Raw genomic sequence first — 21,890 nt, forward strand, 5'->3', positions numbered from 1 at the left:
CCTCCCACCTATATATACGGAGGTTTTAGGGCTGATTTGAGACGACTTTTCCACGGCAGCCCGACCACATACCTCCACGGTTTTTCCTCTAGATCGCGTTTCTGCAGAGCTCGGGCGGAGCCCTGCTGAGACAAGGTCATCACCAACCTCCGGAGTGCCGTCACGCTGCCGGAGAACTCTTCTACCTCTCCGTCTCTCTTGCTGGATCAAGAAGGCCGAGATCATCGTCGAGCTGTACGTGTGCTGAACGCGGAGGTGCCGTCCGTTCGGTACTAGATCGTGGGACTGCTCGCGGGATTATTCGCGGGGCGGATCGAGGGACGTGAGGACGTTCCACTACATCAACCGCGTTCACTAACGCTTCTGCTGTACGATCTACAAGGGTACGTAGATCACTCATCCCCTCTCGTAGATGGACATCACCATGATAGGTCTTCGTGCGCGTAGGAAAATTTTTGTTTCCCATGCGACGTTCCCCAACAGTGGCATCATGAGCTAGGTTCATGCGTAGATGTCTTCTCGAGTAGAACACAAAAGTTTTTGTGGGCGGTGATGTGTGTTTTGCTGCCCTCCTTAGTCTTTTCTTGATTCCGCGGTATTGTTGGATTGAAGCGGCTTGGACCGACATTACTCGTACGCTTACGAGAGACTGGTTTCATCGCTACGAGTAACCCCGTTGCTCAAAGATGACTGGCAAGTGTCGGTTTCTCCAACTTTAGTTGAATCGGATTTGACAGAGGAGGTCCTTGGATGAGGTTAAATAGCAACTCATATATCTCCGTTGTGGTGTTTGCGTAAGTAAGATGCGATCCTACTAGATACCCATGGTCACCACGTAAAACATGCAACAACAAAATTAGAGGACGTCTAACTTGTTTTTGCAGGGTATGCTTGTGATGTGATATGGCCAATGATGTGATGTGATATATTGGATGTATGAGATGATCATGTTGTAATAGATAATATCGACTTGCACGTCGATGGTACGGCAACCGGCAGGAGCCATAGGGTTGTCTTTAAACTAACGTTTGTGCTTGCAGATGCGTTTACTATTTTGCTAGGATGTAGCTTTAGTAGTAATAGCATGTGTAGCACGACAACCCCGATGGAGACACGTTGATGGAGATCATGATGATGGAGATCATGGTGTGACGCCGGTGACCAGAAGATCGTGCCGGTGCTTTGGTGATGGAGATCAAGAAGCACGTGATGATGGCCATATCATGTCACTTATAAATTGCATGTGATGTTAATCCTTTTATGCACCTTATTTTGCTTAGAACGACGGTAGCATTATGAGGTGATCTCTCACTAAAATTTCAAGACGAAATTGTGTTCTCCCCGACTGTGCACCGTTGCTACAGTTCGTCGTTTCGAGACACCACGTGATGATCGGGTGTGATAGACTCAACGTTCACATACAACGGGTGCAAAACAGTTGCGCACGCGGAACACTCGGGTTAAGCTTGACGAGCCTAGCATGTGCAGACATGGCCTCGGAACACATGAGACCGAAAGGTCGAGCATGAATCGTATAGTTGATATGATTAGCATAGAGATGCTTACCACTGAAATTATTCTCGACTCACGTGATGATCGGACTTGAGATAGTGGATTTGGATCATGTACCACTCAAATGACTAGAGAGATGTACTTTTTGAGTGGGAGTTCTTAAGTAATATGATTAATTGAACTAATTGTCATGAACATAGTCTAATGGTCTTTGCGAATTACGATGTAGCTTGCGCTATAGCTCTACTGTTTTATATGTTCCTAGAGAAAATTTAGTTGAAAGTTGATAGTAGCAAACTTTGCAGACTGAGTCTGTAAAACCGAGGATTGTCCGCGTTGCTGCACAGAAGGCTTATGTCCTTAATGCACCACTCGGTGTGCTGCACCTCGAGCGTCGTCTGTGGATGCTGTGAACATCCGACATACACGTTTCTGATGACTACACGATAGTTCAGTACAAAAATACTTAATGGCTTAGAAGCAAGGCGCCGAAAACGTTGTAAAACGTCACGGAACATAAGTGATGTTCTAAAGAGATGAAATCGTGATTTCATGCTTGTGCCCTTGTTAAGAGGTACGAGACCTCCGACAAGATTCTTTGTCCACAAAGCACAGGAGAAAAGGCTCAATCGTTGAGCATGTGCTCAGATTGTCTGAGTACGACAATCGCTTGAATCAAGTGGGAGTTAATCTTCCAGATGAGATAGTGATAGTTCTCCAAAGTCACTGCCACCAAGCTGTGAGAGCTTCGTGATGAACTATAACATATCAAGGATACATACAATGATCCTTGAGTGATTCGCGATGTTTGACACTGCGAAAGTAGAAATCAAGAAGGAGCATCAATAGTTGATGGTTTGTAAAACCACTAAGTTTCAAGAAAGGCAAGGGCTAGAAGGGATACTTCGTGAAACGGCAAAACAGTTGCTGCACTAATGAAGAGACCCAAGATTAAACCCAAATCCGAGACTAAGTGCTTCTGTAATGAGGGGAACAGTCACTGAGGCGGAGCAACTCTAGATACTTGGTAGATAAGAAGGCTGGCAAAAGTCGAAAGAAGTGTATTTGATATACATGATGTTGATGTGTACTTTACTAGTACTCCTAGTAGCACGAGGGTATTGGATACCGGTTCGGTTGCTAAGTGATTAGTGACGCGAAATGAAAGCTACGGCATAAACGGAGACTAGCTAAAGGCGAGGTGACGATACGTGTTGGAAGTGTTTCCAAGATTGATATGATCAAACGTCGCACGCTCCCTCTACCATCAGGATTGGTGTTAAACCTAAATAATTGTTATTTGGTGCTTGCGTTAAGCATGAACATGATTGGATCGTGTTTATTGCAATACGATTATTCATTTAAAGAGAATAATGGTTACTCTATTTTCTTGAATAATCACCTTCAATGGTTTATTGAATCTCGATCGTAGTGTTACACATGTTCATGATATTGGTGCCAAAAGATACGAGTTGATGATGATAGTACCACTTACTTGTGCCACTGCCGCTTGAGTCATGTTAGTATAAATTGCATGAAGAGGCTCCATGCTGATGGATCTTTGTACTCACCTGATTTCGAATCACTAGTGACATGCGAATCATACCACATGAGCAAGGCCTTGTTTTCATTGAGATGAAATAAGATAGTAACTTGTTGGAAGTGATACATTTTCATGTATGCAGTCCAATGGGTGCTGAGGCACGCAGTGGATATCATTATGTTCTTACTTCACTGACGATTTGAGTGGATACAGGAGTATTTACTTAATGAATCACAAGTCTAAAATGTTGAAAAGTTCAATTTCGTTTCAGAGTGAAGTTCGTCGTAACAAGAGGATAAACTGTCTACGATATGATCATGGAAATGAATATCTGAGTTACGAGTTTTGGTACACAGTTAAGACAATGTGGAAATTGTTTCGCAGTTCATGCCACCTGGAACATCATAGTGTGATGATGTGTCTGAACGTCATAGCCACGCACTATTTGGTATGGTGCATACTATGATGTCTCTTATCGAATTACCACTATCGTTTATGGGTTATGCATTAGAGACAACCGCACTCACTTTAAATAGGGCACCGCGTATTTCCGTTGAGATGACACAGTATAGACTGAGGTTTAGAGAAATCTAAACTGTCGTTTCTTGAAAGTTTGGGGTTTCGACACTTATGTGAAAAAGTTTCAGTCTGATAAGCTCGAACCCAAAGCGGATAAATGCATCTTCATAGGATATCCAAACAGTTGGGTACATCTCCTATCTCAGATCCGAAAGCAAAGTGTTTGTTTCTAGAAACGGATCCTTTCTCGAGGAAAGGTTTCTCTCGAAAGAATTGAGTGGGAGGGTAGTAGAACTTGATGAGGTTATCGAACCATCACTTCAACCAGTGTGTAGCAGGGCGCAAGAAGTTGTTCATGTGGCGCCTACACCAATTGAAGTGGAAGCTGATGATGATGATCATTGAGCTTTGAATCAAGTTACTACAAACCTCGTAGGTCGACAAGGTCGCGTACTGCTGCAGAGTAGTACGGTAACCCTGTCTTGGAGGTCATGTTGTTGAGCAACAGTGAACCTACGAGTTATGGAGAAAGCGATGGTGGGCCCAGATTCCGACAAATGGCTGGAAGCCATGAAATCCGAGAGAGGGTCCATGTGTGAAAACAAAGTGTAGACTTTGATAGAACTACTTGATGGTCATAGGACTATTGAGTAAAAATGGATCTTTAAAAGAAGACAGACGATGATGGTGATAAGTCACTATTAAGAAAAGCTCGACTTGTCGCAAAGATGTTTTCGATAAGATCAAACAGTTGACTATGATGAGACTTTCTCACTCGTAGCGATGCTAAAAGTCTGTTAGAATTATGTTAGTTGTTGATGCATTATTTATGAAATATTGCACGTAGGATGTCAAAACATTGTTTTCTCGACGGTTTCCTTGAGCAAACATTGTATGTGATACAACCAGAAGGTTTTGTCGATCCTAAAGATACTAGCAAGTATGCAAGCTCAAGTGATCCTTCAATGGACTGGTGCAAGCATCTCGGAGTTGGAATATACACTTTGATGAGATGATCAAAGATTTTGGGTTTGTACAAGGTTTATGAGAAACTTGTATTTCCAAAGAAGTGAGTGGGAGCACTATAGAATTTCTGATAGGTATATGTGGTTGACATATTGTGGATCAGAAGTAATGTAGAATTTCTGTAAAGCATACAAGGTTGTTTGAAAGAAGTTTTCAAAGGAGTACCTGGATTACGCTACTTGAACGTTGAGCATCAAAGATCTATGGAGATAGATCGAAAGCGCTTAATAGAAGTTTCAACAAGATGCATGCCTTGACAAGTTTTTGAAAGAGTTCAAAATAGACTAGCAAAGAAGGAGTTCTTGGTTGCGTTGTGAGGTGTGAATTTGAGTAAGACTCAAAACCCGACCATGGCAGAATAAAGAGAATAGACGAAGGTCGTCTTCTATGCCTTAGTCGTAGAATCTAAAGTATGCCATGCTGTGTACCGCACCTGAAGTGTGCCTTGACTCAAAGTATGTTGAGAGGTACAGAGAGTGATCCATGATTGAATCACTAGCAGCGGTCGAAATTTATCCTTAGTAACTAATGGACTAAGGAATTTTTCTCGATTATGGAGGTGGTTAAAGAGTTTGTCGTAAAGGGTTACGTCAATGCAAGCTTTGACACTAATCCGGATAACTATGAGTAGTGAAACGGATTCGTATAGTAGAGTAGATATTTGGAGCATTTCCGAATAGCACGTAGTAGCAGCATCTATAAGATGACATAAAGATTTGGAAAGAACACACGAATCTGAAAGTTTCAGAACCGTTGACTAAAACCTCTCTCACGAGCAAGACGTGATCAGACCCCATAACTATATGGGTGTTGGATTCGTTGGAATCACATGGTGATGTGAACTAGATTATTGACTCTAGTGCAAGTGGGAGACTGTTGGAAATATGCCCTAGAGGCAATAATAAATTAGTTATTATTATATTTCTTAGTTCATGATAATCGTTTATTATCCATGCTATAATTGTATTGATTGGAAACACAATACTTGTGTGGATACATAGACAAAACACTGTCCCTAGTAAGCCTCTAGTTGACTAGCTCGTTGATCAAAGATGGTCAAGGTTTCCTGGCCATAGGCAAGTGTTGTCACTTGATAACGGGATCACATCATTAGGAGAATCATGTGATGGACTAGACCCAAACTAATAGACGTAGCATGTTGATCGTGTCATTTTGTTGCTACTGTTTTCTGCGTGTCAAGTATTTGTTCCTATGACCATGAGATCATATAACTCACGGACACCGGAGGAATGCTTTGTGTGTATCAAACGTCGCAACGTAACTGGGTGACTATAAAGATGCTCTACAGGTATCTTCGAAGGTGTTCGTTGAGTTAGTATAGATCGAGACTGGGATTTGTCACTCCGTGTGACGGAGAGGTATCTCGGGGCCCACTCGGTAATACAACATCACACACAAGCCTTGCAAGCAATGTAACTTAATGTAAGTTGCGGGATCTTGTATTACGAAACGAGTAAAGAGACTTGCCGGTAAACGAGATTGAAATAGGTATGCGGATACTAACGATCGAATCTCGGGCAAGTAACATACCGAAGGACAAAGGGAATGACATACGGGATTATATGAATCCTTGGCACTGAGGTTCAAACGATAAGATCTTCGTAGAATATGTAGGATCCAATATGGGCATCCAGGTCCCGCTATTGGATATTGACCGAGGAGTCTCTCGGGTCATGTCTACATAGTTCTCGAACCCGCAGGGTCTGCACACTTAAGGTTCGACGTTGTTTTATGCGTATTTGAGTTATATGGTTGGTTACCGAATGTTGTTCGGAGTCCCGGATGAGATCACGGACGTCACGAGGGTTTCCGGAATGGTCCGGAAACGAAGATTGATATATAGGATGACCTCATTTGGTTACCGGAAGGTTTTCGTGCATTACCGGAAAAGTTTCGGGCTCATCGGTAGTGTACCGGGAGTGCCGGGAGGGGTGCCGGGGACCATCGGGAGGGGTGTCACGCCCCAAGGGGTCTCATGGGCTATGGGAAGAGATAAACCAGCCCCTAGTGGGCTGGAATAAGTTCCCACTAAGGCCCATAAGGTTTGAGAAGGAAAAAACACAAGGTGGAAAGAGTTTCCAAGTGGGAAGGTGGAATCCTACTCCAAGTAGGATTGGAGTAGGACTCCTCCACCTCCAATTTCGGCCAAACCTTTAGGTTTTGAGGCTGCCTCCTCCCCTCCCTCCCACCTATATATACGGAGGTTTTAGGGCTGATTTGAGACGACTTTTCCACGGCAGCCCGACCACATACCTCCACGGTTTTTCCTCTAGATCGCGTTTCTGCAGAGCTCGGGCGGAGCCCTGCTGAGACAAGGTCATCACCAACCTCCGGAGTGCCGTCACGCTGCCGGAGAACTCTTCTACCTCTCCGTCTCTCTTGCTGGATCAAGAAGGCCGAGATCATCGTCGAGCTGTACGTGTGCTGAACGCGGAGGTGCCGTCCGTTCGGTACTAGATCGTGGGACTGCTCGCGGGATTATTCGCGGGGCGGATCGAGGGACGTGAGGACGTTCCACTACATCAACCGCGTTCACTAACGCTTCTGCTGTACGATCTACAAGGGTACGTAGATCACTCATCCCCTCTCGTAGATGGACATCACCATGATAGGTCTTCGTGCGCGTAGGAAAATTTTTGTTTCCCATGCGACGTTCCCCAACAAGTACGACAATCATATGCATTAAATAATGTTGGTTAACATAATCATATAATTTCCTATGCATATTAATCTACATTACCATTGGGCAAATGATAGAAATAAATGCATCATTTTGCAATATGCAATATGACCGTGTGATTAAACAACGTCGGTCAGAATAACAACATGATCATATTCCATATTGCTTTTAGCAGCAGAAAACGTGAAATAAAATTTCATGTGCCTCTTAACTTTACAGAAAATAATTCTGACACTTAAAATAAAATTCATGAACTTTATTAATGCTTTTATAAAATTCATGAACTATTCCTTTTCTGAGAAAGCTATTTTATTCTCAAAATACTTTCTACTTTTCTTTACAGAAAAAATATATAACAATTATGTAAATATTCACAGAAACTTTGAACATTTTTACTTTCTATTTTTCTAAACATATTTTCATAAGAAAAATGCCTAGAAACAACTGTTTTAAATCTGTCAAAAAAGGAAAGAGCTTTTAAAACAGAAAATGGGTCGGCCCTGGGATTCCTCCCGCCGGCCTGGGGTTTTTCCCACTGTCGGACCGAAGGCCCATCGCCCCTCCTGAAACGCACCCCAGGTCGCTGCGCCACTTCGGCCTGGCCTGGGCCGGCCTGCCTCCCGCTGGCCTTAGAGGCCCGAGCTCGCTAGGGTTTCGGCTCTAGAGAATCCTGACCGTCCGGATGAATCCGACGGCTCCCCACGGGGATCGGGGAACAAAAAGGGGCAGCCGAGCCGGCTTCAACCCTAATCCTCTCATTTGCCCCCTTCAGCCCGCCGCTCTCTTCTCTCTCGAGCATGTCGCGCGTTCGCTGAGCTCCCGCAGCTGTCTGACCGCGTCCCCTCCCGTTCCTCGCGCCGGCGGCTTCCATGCCCCACCGAGGAGATTCCTGAGGGGGCTGGCCCTGGCTCCTTGCAGCTCACCCTCGCGCGGTGGCCCTTTTTGCCCCGCCAAGGAGGGTGCTGGGTTGCCCGCCGGCCGTGGTGGCCAAAGGCGCCACACCTCGCGCGCCGGCACGCGGCTCCCGCGGGTGGCCGAGCCCCTCCCTGCAGCCTCTTTGCCGGCGCAGTCTCTCGGCCTTCCTCGCGCAGTGGCCACCACGCCCCGCCAAGGAGGCTCATATCTGCCGCCGGCTGCTTTGTTCTTTCATTTGCGGCGGCGGCCCCCTTCACTCCTCTTGCCGGTGCGCGCCCTCTCCCGAGGGAGAGCGCGCCGCCGTCAAGTGGTGTGTTGGGGTGCCTTCTTCCCTGCCGTTCTTTTCGTTCTCAAGAGAGACAGAATCATGGCGCCGTGGCCTCCCCTTTCGCCGGTGGCGCGTTCCCTTGCGGGAGCGCGTTGCCGTCGAATGGGTTGGCCGTGGTGCCTCGTTGCGATCCGCAGGGCGAATCTTTCTTTTCTTTGCATGTTCCTCTCCCCCTTTTTTTTCTTGCCTTTCGCGGATCGGATCCGTATACTTTTCTTGGTTTTTTTTTCTTTTGGATCTAGATCCGTACTTTGCCTCCGAGGAGGTAGGTTCTTCTTCCCCACACCTCGGCTTGCCGATGCGTGCGGGGATCGAGAGGAACAGGCGCGGCCTTGCGGCGGCGCTTCTTTTCCGACGAGGCTTTAGGCCGTCTTCGGTACTTGCTCATCTAGGGTTCATGTGGGGAGGGGAAAGAGATTTGCTTTTCTTTAACCGAACGAATCCTTGCCTAGCGGCTCATGATACCAATGTAGAAGCCGTAGATCGACTAGGCATAGATAGATCCGGTGAAACCTTTTACTCACCTAGTCCCGAGCCCGAGGAACTCCCTGCTCCGGCCATCAGTGCCGGTGTAGTCGTCGGTAGCGTGAGGGAGGAGGTGTGGTCGTGGGTGGTGCTTCCCGTGAGCACTGCGCTAACCCTAGATCGGAAAGGGATTTAGGTGGGGAGTCATGCGGCGCGGTGAACCTCGTACCGTGCGCCCCGGCCCCCACCACTTTATTTATAGCGCAGGTCACAGGGGCCCACCAACCATAATGGGTTGGGCGCCCCCGATCAGGGCGCATAGATCAAGGGCCCGGTGGGCCGTTGGGCCCACGTGGAAGAGATCAACCTAACAGCGGTTGCCCCTTGCTTTGGTTTCGTGTTCATAGCACAGGTTCCAGTCTTTCTAGCATCCCTGTCGGTGACAGAGAAGACGATCCATTTATCCACCCCAACCCCGAGACGCTGCGACCACCCATTCGGTTGCGCCGACCTCCTTGGGTCACTCTGGTACCCCCTCGATACAGCTGTGTCCTTTAACATCAGCCATCGCCTCCCTAGTGAGCTCCTTCACTATGATGTGTTTCTTTTCACGCGCAACCCTTTGTTTAAAAGGGTTGACCCCACCTGTGAGCATCTCTCGCCTAGTTAAACAACGCGTGCTTACTGCTTTGACTCGAGGCGTATTCCTAGAATACGTCTTTGATGTCATATTGTCTCTTGTTTTATTTTCTTTTTGTTAATTACTACCACCTCTGTACCATAATATATGGCGTTTTAGCAGCTTAAATGAACTGCTAAAACGTCATATATTATGATATGGAGGGAGTATTTTTTTACCAAACTTTGACTGCTTGTATCTTGCCCATTTTAATTGAAATGGGTTGATCCTCTTTGAATTGTTTTTGTATTGAAATGGTCTTTCTAGTATTATCTTTCTAAATTTTTGCTCACGGGGTATATCTATACATAATTATAGATTATATGCTATCTTAAAACTAGCTGTTATCAATTATTCTAGAGGGATACAATCTTGGTGGTGAACAAGAATCCCCTACAACCCATCTGGTGAAGGCAAGCTTTCTAAATCTATGCTTACTATGCCATGAAAAGGAGATTGGTGATATGCATGATTTGAAGGAACAAAATGCTTATTACTTGATTTATGGAATTACTGTTAAAATATAGACCTTGTGACAAACATTTACTTCCTCCGTCTCAAAATTCTTGTCTTAGGTTGTCTAGAAATGGATGCATCTAAATACTAAAACATGACTAGATACATTCATATCTAGACAAATCTAAGAGAAGAATTTTGGGACAGAGGGAGAATTTTAGTAGCATGCCATGCTAAGAACAACTAGACTTTTATTGCTGCATCATATCTTTGATTGGTTGAGCTTATGTTTGATGGCTTGATCATATTGGTGGAATATAGTGGATGACAACAAGTTAGTTGATATATGTTATTTTTATGCACTATGGCTTCATCTTGAGAAGTTATACTTCTTGTGGATATGTTGAGAGATTCTGATTCATGAATAAAATAATCCCTTGTCTTGCCCGATTCATAAGTGTGACCGAACCAACTAATAACCAGTGCAACCATGTGGTATTCATGGGAGAACCTGATTAAATCTTGGGTCATGCTTTTTGTTTACATTAACCACACAACAAGTGCAATAACGTGTTGATCCAAGGGATGTACATCTTTGGCTTCTGAAGATACCTGACCCTTTGAGTTGAACGCTCAAGAGAGTCCCCACTTTTTTTTAGGGGGTCCAACCCCTCACTCTCAGAGTAAGATTAGACCTTGATGGTAAAGTGAAGTGCATGTCTTAGGACGTCTTGTCAATGTATTACCATAAATGATAGTTCTTCACATTAGTAGTGTACAACATCTTCAGAATCTAAAACTATTTGAATAGTCGTGTACGCAGACATGGATGGAGTTGGGATAAGTCACATTAAGATCTAAGCCAAACTTGGAGCAACTCACACACAAAAAAACTGCAACCTAAGCTATACCGCAAAGCGGTGGAATCACTCACTTCTTATTATACGTTAATCCTCGCGGTTATGTTGATCCCGATTCACAAGTTATATTCAGAACTACAGCTATGCCCCAAATTCGATACGTTGTAATGGCGCCCATTTTGGTTGTTTTTTTTTTAAATACGATGTTCCTGACTTGCCGGTTAATTTTTTTATTGTATCATGCCCCAAATTTGAGATGTTGTAACTACGTCCATTTTGATTGGCTACTTTCTTTACATACTTTGCTCCTGGTTTGCGAGTTAATTTATGCACTATATCATGTGCCATGAGAATGCTCGTGAATGGAAACATTTCTTAACTCCGGTGGCTATTTCCTTCACTTAATTTGATCCCAGTCCATCGGTTAAATACTATGTTGAGCTATGCCCCAAATCCAAGACATTGTAATGGCACCCATTTTGGTTGATGACGCTCTTTTCTTCTTGGTTATATTGATAACTCTTTGTTATTGCCTGGACTTGATTGTGCATCTGCTTACCTATGGTTTTCTGTGAGTACCTCAACGTATTCATCTGGCTTCTCGCATGGCCAAATCTTGGAGACGATCCCTAAGCTAGTGGAGAGGTTGTCGAGTTTGTCTACTAGGTTGTTTCCTACGAGTACCCCTGTGTGTTTGGAGTTCCTCTATTGTTATGCTTTCGCTTCTTCTTAGTTCTACTATTTGATCAAGGTCTGTAACGTATAAATAATATACAAAGGTGTTGCACCAGATGTGCACTTCTCAGCGGCATGCCTCGCTACATTGTAATAATCAAACCTCCCTGGTCATCTTATCTGTAATATATGTTGGTTTGATATTTGTTATCAACTTTTAGTGTTTCATAGAATATGATTTTGGGCTGACGCACCTGAAAACCAATTAAGCACATTAGTGTGTTACAAGAAGGCATCAAGTAGAGTGATATATGTAGTGTAGGATGGGATCATCAGGTGGTGGCATGACGAGATGGAGAGAAAAAGATAGGTAGAAATAGATACGATGAGGGGCTCTACCTGTCGGGTAGGGAGGAGTTGTAGCTCCGGTAGCCGACGATAAACCATCGACCTCCAGACATGTATGACCTAACCGAAGAGAAGGGAAAGCACACATGAAATTCCAACGACACCCCTTCTCGAGATGTCAAACCACAACTACTCCCTCGCTGACACACCACACTAGAAAAGATGACCTGAATAGCTCTCTAACTTTGTAGGGCTGGTAAAAAAACCAAAAAGGGACCACATACATCAAGAGAGGGTAGAGGAATATGCAAGTAAAACAAAGAAACAATGAGCATCCATACCTATTATGAAGAGCGAGATACATGTACATTTTTTTAGAATTGTTGGCATGTACAATTAACTCATTTTCAAGAAAAAGGGCTACATGTATCCCTGGCATTAGAGCATCTCTAGTCAATCCTTATAATTTAGACCCTGGCTGAACTCTTAAACTTAAATCCTCAAACAAACTGGACCCACATTGGAGCCTCTTTCTTCATATTCTTCTTCCTTTCACGCGGCCAACTATGACTTTTTGACATTAGATGATTTCAATATGATAGATGCTCCGCAAAAGTAATTTGATAGAGTTTCACCTTGCGAGACGTAAGCGTGTGACAAAGTAGTTACAATTTGTCCTTCACGGGCCATGACTCCGCACTTCCTCCTTTAAATGGGTTCTTCCTCTCATCCTTCTCCTAGTGGCGTGATGGAATCGTCCGAAGCACAAGGATTCATCGAAAACGGCGATGGCGATCGACGACCACTCTTCATGTACATTTCTTTCTTTACATTGAATTTTTCTCTATTTAGGTGTCCTCCGCACATGTTGCATCTTTACTTGTGACCCGGGACAGTTGAAGGAGCGTCAGTGGGCCAGGGATGACTTGGGGGAGCGTCGTCGTAGCCAAAGATGACGAAAAATGCAAAAAATAGAGAAAAAAACATCCTCAAATTCTTGCAAATTTAGGCAACCGGAGGTCGGTGGGGCTGCTGGGTGTTGCCGGAGGCAAGGAATGACACGGAGGTTCGTGTTGATGAGCGAATGCGGAAGATGACCAATGTAAAGGAAGGACCGAAATTATCCCGAAAAGTGGCCGGGGATGAGTAAATATAAGCGGTGGCCACGAAGATGAATTTCATCTTCATTAAAACCAATATAAAAAATCGGCCAGATCCAGTTTAACCCCTCAAAACAAAATCTTACTTTTAACCAATTTGGAGGGTTCGAGATGCGCTTTGAATCGTTTTTCGGCATCCATGCCCAAGAAAACCTCAACAAACCCCATGTTGCGCACGGCGGCGCGGCGGCGCATCTCCGTTGCCCCTGCAAGATTCGCGCACGGGCTCGCGCAGGCGCAGGACCAGGACCAGCCGGCCGTCCATGAGCGGGGCGGCCTTGAGCCGTCGTGGGTCCCGCTCTACAGGAGGATCTCGAAGCTGTCCAATGGCAGGCAGCCGGGAATGGCGGCGGCGGAGATGACCAAATATCTCCGCAAGAGGCGCCCGCTCTCGGAGTACCAGATCGTCGCCTACGTCCGGAAGCTCCGCAAGTTCAAGCGTAACGCGTGCGCGCTCGAGGTGATCCCCTCCACTCCCCTCCCCCCGGCTTGCGAAACGGTGGCCTGATTTGGATCTGGGTGTGTTTGCGGCTTCATTTTGCTGTTCAATGGTGCATTTAACAGACGTGTCTGTGCTGAAAGTAGTGGGCTTGAAGTTTGGTCCGGGATAAGCGAGGAAATGGAATGGATTTACTAGGGTTTCCATCGAAGCTCTGTTCTGCATTCTCTTTGTAGGTAATTTTGATTCAAGGTCACACTATTGGAAATGCACGGTGCGAACTAAATGTTCCTTTTAAGACTGAAGAATACGTTAAAAAGTTATTTGATGTTGGCAACTGATCTTGTGTTCAAGATATATTGAAGTCAAGCAAAAATGAATGGATTTACTAAATGTTCCTTCTAGAAACTAAATGGTCCTTTTACCATACATTCAAGATCTTGTGTTCACCATAACTCTAACAGGGCCAACTGATTGTGTTGGCAATCACCACAATGGTTATTTGATGTCTGATGCTAATAAATAAACATTAAAAAAAGTTTGACTTCAATGACCGCAGTGAGTCAGTGACTTTTGTTAGAGTTATAATACAACTCATGTACCCTTTTGTATTTATCCCAATATATAAGGGGTTTTCCTGCATATAGTCCACAACCTGTACATGTATATATATCGGCCTATGGCCTCATGGGAATACAAGTTGCTTATTCCTAACATGGTATTAGAGCCTAGGTTCTTTTTGCACGCGCAACTCGTGCTCTTCCCGATCTAATCTTTCCCAAATTCGTCTCGTCCCGCACCTCGTCGCACCGGCCCTCGTCCTGCTCGCCTCGTTCCCGCGTCACGGCGGCTTCAGATCGAGGCCCTCCCGCGCCGCGTTCCCACCACCAGCAGAGGCGACCGCGTCCCATCTCCTTCCCGCGTCAAGGCGGCTCCAGCAGGGCGGCCGCGTCCCGTGTCAAGGCGGCTCCAACAGAGGCGGCCGCGTCCCGGGTCAAGGCGGCTCCAGCAGAGGCGGCCGCGTCCCAGCGTCCCGCGTCCAGGCGGCTCCAGCAGAGGCGGCCGCGTCTCCCATCTCCATCAGCAGAGGCGCCCGCGTCCCATCCGCCCAGGCGGTTTCCACCAGTGGACGCGGCTCCTCAGATCGCGCCGCCCCTGGCCCTCGACTCCATCCGCCATCGCCAGATCGAGTCCTGTTGTCTGACGCGTTTCGTTGACTAAAAAAAAAATGTCTGCTGCATCCGGCTACGTTGCTGTTCCTCGTTGTCCAATGATCTTTGATGGCACTAACTACACCGAGTTCACTGGCTTCATGCGCATTCACATGCGTGGCATCCGTCTATGGGGTTTTCTTTCCGGCGAGGTCTCTTGTCCGCCATGTCCGGTTCCTCCCATGGCTCCCACCCCGCCGATCCCACCGGCTCTTCCTGCGGATGCTTCTCAGGCCGCAAAGGATACGACTCAGCTTGCTGATGAGGCCGCTGTGAGTGCTTATGATGAGAAGGTCTTGGCTTATGAGGAGGCTCTTCAGGTGTATCGTGATGCTCTGTCCGTTTACACCCAGTGGCTTGATGATGATGCTCGTGCTGCCGCTGTTCTCACTGCTAGTGTTCTGCCTCAGTTTGCTTCTGAGTTTCTGGGCCTTCCTACTGTCTTTGAGATGTGGACCCGCCTTCGTCAGCGCTCTGAGCCCTCTGGTGATGCCTTATACCTCTCTGTGGTCCGTCAGGAGCATGCTCTTCATCAGGGTGACTCTACTGTGGATGACTTCTATGCACAGAGTTCTGCTATCTGGCGCCAGCTTGATTCTCTCCGCAGTGCTGGTTGTCGTACTTGCCCCTGTTGCCAGGCTGTACAGGCCGACTTGGAGTTTCATCGCGTCTACGAGTTCCTGTCTCGGCTCCGTAAGGAGTTTGAGCCCCGGCGTGCTCAGTTGTTTGCTCGTGGCCGTATTTCTCTCATGGAGGCGCTTTCTGAGATTCGTGCTGAGGAGACTCGCTTACGTGGTGCTGGTTTGCTGGAGGTTCCCTCGGTGCTCGCTGCTCGGACTTTTTCTACGCCACCTACTGCACCGACCCCTTCTCGCTCGACTGCTCCACCGCTCTTGCCCACTCCTTCTGGCGGCTCAGGTCGCCCCCGTCCACATTGTAACTACTGCAACAATGATGGTCATATTGAGCCGAACTGCTACACGAAGAAGAAACACTTGCGCAAGGCGTGGTCACCATCTCCAGCGACTTCGTCATCTACCTCGACAGCTTCAGCCATCGCTTTGACTGAGCAGGATATTCTGAGACTTAAGCGTCTGCTCGCTGCTTCAGGTTCTTCCTCAACGGGTACTGCTGGTTCTGTGACTGAGGCTTCCCGCACTGAGCAACCACCTTCTACACAGTCAGGTACATCCCCATGGGTTCTGGACTCTGGAGCTTCCTTTCATATGACTTCTAATTCTTCCACTCTGTCCTCTCTTCGTTCGCTTGATTCCCCTGTTCATGTCCTCACCGCTGATGGTACCCCCCTTCTATCGTTAGTAGAGGCACTCTTACCACTCATTCTTATTCTGTTCCTGATGTTGCTCATGTTCCTCGACTTACCATGAATTTGTTTTCCGCTGCTCAACTTGCTGATTCTGGTTGTCGTGTCATCCTTGATCTTGACTCTTGTTCTGTCCAGGACCGTCGCACGCACACTCTTGTTGGGGCTGGCCCTCGCCGCCGTGATTCTGAGGGTCTTTGGGAGGTGGACTGGCTTCATGTTCCTTCCTCTGCCCATTCTCTCGCCAGTTCTTCCTCTTTGGTCGCCTCGGCTACTGGTTCTTTCCAGCAGTGGCATCATCGACTTGGTCACCTGTGTGGTTCTCGTTTGTCGTCGTTAGTTCGTCGAGGTCTTCTGGGGTCTGTCTCAGGAGATGCCTCCTTAGAGTGTCAGGGTTGTCGTCTTGGCAAGCAGATTCAGTTACCATATCCACATAGTGAGTCAGTGTCTCAGCGTCCTTTTGATTTAGTCCATTCCGATGTCTGGGGTCCGGCTCCCTTCGATTCGAAAGGGGGTCATAAATACTATATTATTTTCATAGATGACTTCTCTCGTTACACATGGCTTTATTTCATGACTTCTCATAGTGAGGTGTTGTCCATTTATAAGCGTTTTGCTGCCATGGTTCATACTCAGTTCTCTTCTCCCATTCGTGTGTTTCGTGCTGACTCCGCTGGCGAGTATATCTCTAAGATGTTGCGTGGTGTTCTTGCTGAGCAAGGGACTCTCTCTCAATTCTCTTGTCCTGGTGCTCATGCTCAGAATGGCATGGCTGAGCGCAAGCATCGTCATCTTCTTGAGACGGCTCGTGCATTGATGATTGCTGCCTCTCTCCCGCCGCATTTTTGGGCTGAGGCCGTCTCCACCTCCACCTATCTCATCAATTTCCAGCCTTCCGCTGCTCTACAGGGTGGTGTTCCTTTCGAGTGTCTTTTTGATCGGTCTCCCGATTATTCGACGCTTCGCTTGTTTGGTTGTGTTTGCTATGTTCTTCTTGCTCCCCGCGAACGCACCAAACTGACCGCTCAGTCTGTTGAGTGTGTCTTCTTAGGCTATAGTGATGAGCATAAGGGCTATCGTTGTTGGGATCCTATCGGTCGTCGGATACGTATCTCTCGGGATGTGACTTTTGATGAGTCTCGTCCCTTCTACCCACGCTCATCTTCCTCGACTTTTTCAGTAGAGGATATCTCTTTTCTCACTTTTCCTGACACGTCTATCACACTCGTCGAGCCTTTGCCTACTCATTCTGCTCCCTCTGCTTCTCCACCTCCAGTCGATTTGTCGCCACCATCTTCCCCGGTCTCCTCGTCTAGCATGTCACCGGATTCTACACCTTCATCTCCGGTGACTTCTTCGCCGCCACTCTCCGATTCTACTTTAGCGATTCCTCCTTCCATTGTTCCATCTTTTCCTCAGTGTTACACTCGTCGTTCACGTTCTGTGGATGCTTCTCTGGATGTGCCGTCATCCTCGTCTCAGCCTACTTATGGCCTGCGTTCTCGTCCTCGTTCGCCTGTTGATCGCTTAGGCTTTTCCACCGCTGGAGCTGCTGTTCTTGAGCCGACTACTTATCATCAGGCTGTTGTTCATCCTGAATGGCAGTTTGCGATGGCTGAGGAGATTGCTGCTCTTGAACGCACAGGTACGTGGGATCTTGTTTCCCTTCCTCCTGGAGTCCGTCCCATCACTTGTAAGTGGGTCTACAAGGTAAAGACTCGCTCCGATGGTTCTCTTGAGCGTCACAAAGCTCGTCTTGTGGCTCGTGGTTTTCAGCAGGAGCATGGTCGTGATTATGATGAGACTTTTGCTCCTGTGGCTCATATGACCACTGTTCGTACACTTCTTGCCGTGGCCTCTACACGCCACTGGTCTATCTCTCAGCTTGATGTTAAGAATGCTTTTCTTAATGGTGAGCTGCGTGAGGAGGTGTACATGCAGCCTCCACCTGGGTATTCTGTTCCTGATGGCATGGTATGCCGTCTTCGTCGCTCTCTCTATGGCCTTAAGCAAGCCCCCCGAGCCTGGTTTGAGCGTTTTGCCTCTGTGGTGACTGCCGCTGGTTTTTCACCCAGTGTTCATGATCCAGCATTATTTATTCACCTTTCTCCTCGTGGTCGGACTCTTCTTCTTCTTTATGTTGATGACATGGTCATCACTGGGGATGACCCTGAGTATATTGCCTTTGTCAAGGCTCGTCTCAGTGAGCAGTTCCTTATGTCTGATCTTGGACCTCTTCGCTACTTTCTTGGGATTGAAGTCTCTTCTACCTCTGATGGCTTTTTTATATCCCAGGAAAAGTATATCCAGGATCTTCTTGCTCGTGCTGCTCTTACTGATGAGCGCATTGTTCAGACTCCTATGGAGCTCAATGTTCACCTCTCTGCTACTGATGGTGATCCCCTGCCTGACCCGACGCGCTATCGTCATCTTGTTGGCAGTCTTGTTTATCTAGCTGTCACTCGTCCGGACATTTCTTATCCGGTTCATATTCTGAGTCAGTTTGTCTCTACTCCCACATCGGTTCACTATAGTCATCTCCTCTGTGTTCTCCGATATCTTCGGGGCACAATCTCTCATCGTTTATTCTTTCCTCGCTCCAGTTCTTTACAGCTTCAGGCCTATTCGGATGCTACGTGGGCTAGTGATCCTTCAGATCGCCGTTCACTTTCTGCTTACTGTGTTTTTCTTGGTGGTTCTCTCATTGCCTGGAAGACGAAGAAACAGATTGCAGTTTCCCGTTCGAGTGCAGAGGCTGAGTTGCGAGCGATGGCTCTTTTGACGGCAGAGGTGACTTGGTTACGGTGGTTACTTCAGGATTTTGGTGTTTCTGTCACTACACCGACTCTGCTCTTATCTGACAGTACAGGTGCTATTAGCATTGCGCGCGATCCTGTGAAGCATGAGCTCACCAAGCATATCGGTGTTGATGCTTTCTATGTGCGCGCTGCTGTGCAGGATCAGGTTGTTGCTCTTCAGTATGTGCCTTCCGAGTTACAGTTGGCGGATTTCCTGACGAAGGCCCAGACTAGAGCACAACATGGCTTTTATCTCTCCAAACTCAGTGTTGTTCATCCACCATGAGTTTGAGGGGGGGTGTTAGAGTTATAATACAACTCATGTACCCTTTTGTATTTATCCCAATATATAAGGGGTTTTCCTGCATATAGTCCACAACCTGTACATGTATATATATCGGCCTATGGCCTCATGGGAATACAAGTTGCTTATTCCTAACAACTTTAAGTTCCATTACTAACACATTAAACTGCATTGGTTAAGATATGAGGTCATGCATGTTGATGCCTATCTAGCTTCTAAGGTTTAACAGTTGAGTTAGTTAACTTAGAACAATGAACGTTGTGCTGTAGTAACCAGGTTTATTGTTTCCAGCAGAGAATTACTGGAAACATTTTGATGGGTGATTGTTTCGAACAAACATCTCTTTCATGTGCTGTACAAATAAGTAAATAATCACTGATCAAACATATAGTCTGAGATTTGAAATATGAGGTTTACCACGAAACTATTGATGGTTAACACTGGTCTTAGACAGAGTTTATTTCCAATTTCCTGGAATTAATCTGTCATTGGTAGTTTGTCCATAACACACACTACTGCTGAGCCGGGTATCTCGATTCTCACACATAAATAGGCAAAAAGCTGGAGAAAATATGCTCTGGAGGGAAGCAAAGCAAGACTTCACAATAGGAAATGAAGGTTCAAGTCCTAACAGTAGAAGGCTCGAACTGTGATGCCATTAATGCATCTCTCCTAAGGACCTTTTTTATGTTCACCGTACCATATTATGGTACCAAGAGTCCATATGCTGTTCTGGTGCAACCTCTTTCTGAGCAAATATCTTTTCTATGTTCACTGTATAATATTTGGCTGTGTTATGTTGTACCCAGTTAATGGAGTGGATGGAAGCTCGTGGAGCAAAGTTGACGCCTGGGCATCAAGCGCTGCGGCTTGACCTTGTTTCAAAAGTTCACGGGATACAGGCAGCTGAAGAATATTTCTGGAGCCTTCCAGATATATTGAAGTCAAGGAAAGCTTGTTCATGTTTGCTTAACTGCTATGGTGAACACATGATGGCATGCAAAGGTCTGGAATTCTATGAGAAGATGAAAGCCACGAACATTGTTCCAAATACACTGGTGTACAACAGCCTGATGGCTTTGTACAAAAAGGCGGGCCAGCCAGAGAAAATCCCCTCCACATTTGAAGAAATGCGAGAAAGAGGTATAACTGCTAACAGTTTTACATACTTCACATTGGTAGAAAGCTATGTTACAATGAATGACCTGGAGGCTGCGGAGAAAGTCCTGGAAGAATTGCAGAAGGTGGCTCCACTTCACTGGTCCTTGTACACTCTAATGGCAAACAGTTACGTTAAACTAGAGCTGTGTGGAAAGGCAGAAATTGCCCTAAAGAAAGCTGAGGAAGTTATGAACAAAGCTGAGTTATCCTCATGGTATTTCCTCCTCTCCATCTATGCCCGTTGTGGAAATGCAACTGAGGTTAAGAGGATCTGGGAGTCTTTGAAGTCCACATTCAAGAAATGTTTGAACAGAAGCTATCTTGTGATGCTTCAAGCTCTGAGTACTATTGATGACTTTGAGTCTTTACAGGAAATCTTTCAGGAGTGGGAATCGAGTCATGAACAATATGACATGAGGATAACAAATGTTATGATCAAAGCTTACCTTGATAAGGGTATGATAGATGAAGCTGAGGCTATCCGTCAGAGGACCATGGCTAAGGGTCGTTGTGATGAGAGGACGATTTACATATTTGCCGAGTACTATTTGGAAAAATCTAATGTGACCGCGGCACTGGAGATCTTGAGAGATGCAAAGAAGATGGTGACGGCACACAAATGGGTGCCATCCAAAAAGCATAGGAGCAGATTTCTGAAGCACTATGAAGAGTCAAAGGATGTTGACGGTGTGGAGTCTTTCTGCGAGTGCCTGAGGAAGCTCGAATGCCTTGATGTGGACGCTTATGAGGGCATGATGCGGACCTATATAGCTGCAGGTAGAACCAACCCATCTATTGCTCAGCGTATCGAAGATGATGGGATTCACGTAGGACCAGAGACGACGAAATTGCTGGAGCGTGTCTCCGGCAATTGAAACTGAGAAGGAAAGAAACTTTGTAAGAAGTTGAGGCAACCGTAGAATTTTTCTTCATTATAGAGCAGAATTATGACTTGTCGAAGATGTCGTTATCTCGTGAAAAGTTTGCTGTCATCGGATTTCTGTACATGAATTGCAAGGTCTTTTGGCATTTTACATTTGATGCTCTGCTAGCCACCTCTGACCACTGTGTAGCATCTATCTAAGCTGCTAATACGATGGAGTCATTTCCAAAATACAATTATTTTCATGTTACTCATGTTGGCGACCAGTTGATTGCAGTACCCAGGTATTCTCTAATGTTTAATGCTGCGGACCATTCGTGAAGAGGTGCAAGGAAGCAGCGACTGATTTCTGATACATTATTTGTTTGCACCAGTTATTGTTTTTCTAATGGAAACTGGCTCGCATTATTAATCAACCATTTGGGGGTACAATGCAATGTCAGGCGAATGTAAGAGCCAGACTTTGGCCGGACCATTCGTGAAGAGGTGCAAGGAAGCAGCGACTGATTTCTGATACATTATTTGTTTGCACCAGTTATTGTTTTTCTAATGGAAACTGGCTCGCATTATTAATCAACCATTT

General features: G+C 46.1%; 1 protein-coding gene across 1 annotated transcript; it reads left to right on the forward strand.

Annotated features, from left to right (window-relative positions):
* The first annotated feature begins 13,311 nt into the window (after positions 1 to 13,311).
* On the forward strand, positions 13,312 to 21,557 carry LOC123401980 (pentatricopeptide repeat-containing protein At4g01990, mitochondrial-like). Its single transcript, XM_045095844.1, has 2 exons — positions 13,312 to 13,647; positions 20,073 to 21,557. The coding sequence occupies exons 1-2, from the start codon at positions 13,327 to 13,329 to the stop codon at positions 21,297 to 21,299; spliced, it is 1,548 nt and encodes a 515-aa protein (XP_044951779.1). The 5' UTR covers positions 13,312 to 13,326; the 3' UTR covers positions 21,300 to 21,557.
* Positions 21,558 to 21,890: the final 333 nt, after the last annotated feature.

Source organism: Hordeum vulgare, chromosome 6H (assembly GCF_904849725.1).
Source record: "Hordeum vulgare subsp. vulgare chromosome 6H, MorexV3_pseudomolecules_assembly, whole genome shotgun sequence".
Classification (NCBI taxonomy): domain Eukaryota; kingdom Viridiplantae; phylum Streptophyta; class Magnoliopsida; order Poales; family Poaceae; genus Hordeum; species Hordeum vulgare.

Bases quoted from the DNA above. Each gene is read 5' to 3' on its own strand.
- LOC123401980 (XM_045095844.1), top strand. From the start codon at position 13,327: ATGCCCAAGAAAACCTCAACAAACCCCATGTTGCGCACGGCGGCGCGG. The intron at 13,648-20,072 runs GTGATCCCCTCC...TGTTGTACCCAG, and splicing joins GTAACGCGTGCGCGCTCGAG to TTAATGGAGTGGATGGAAGC.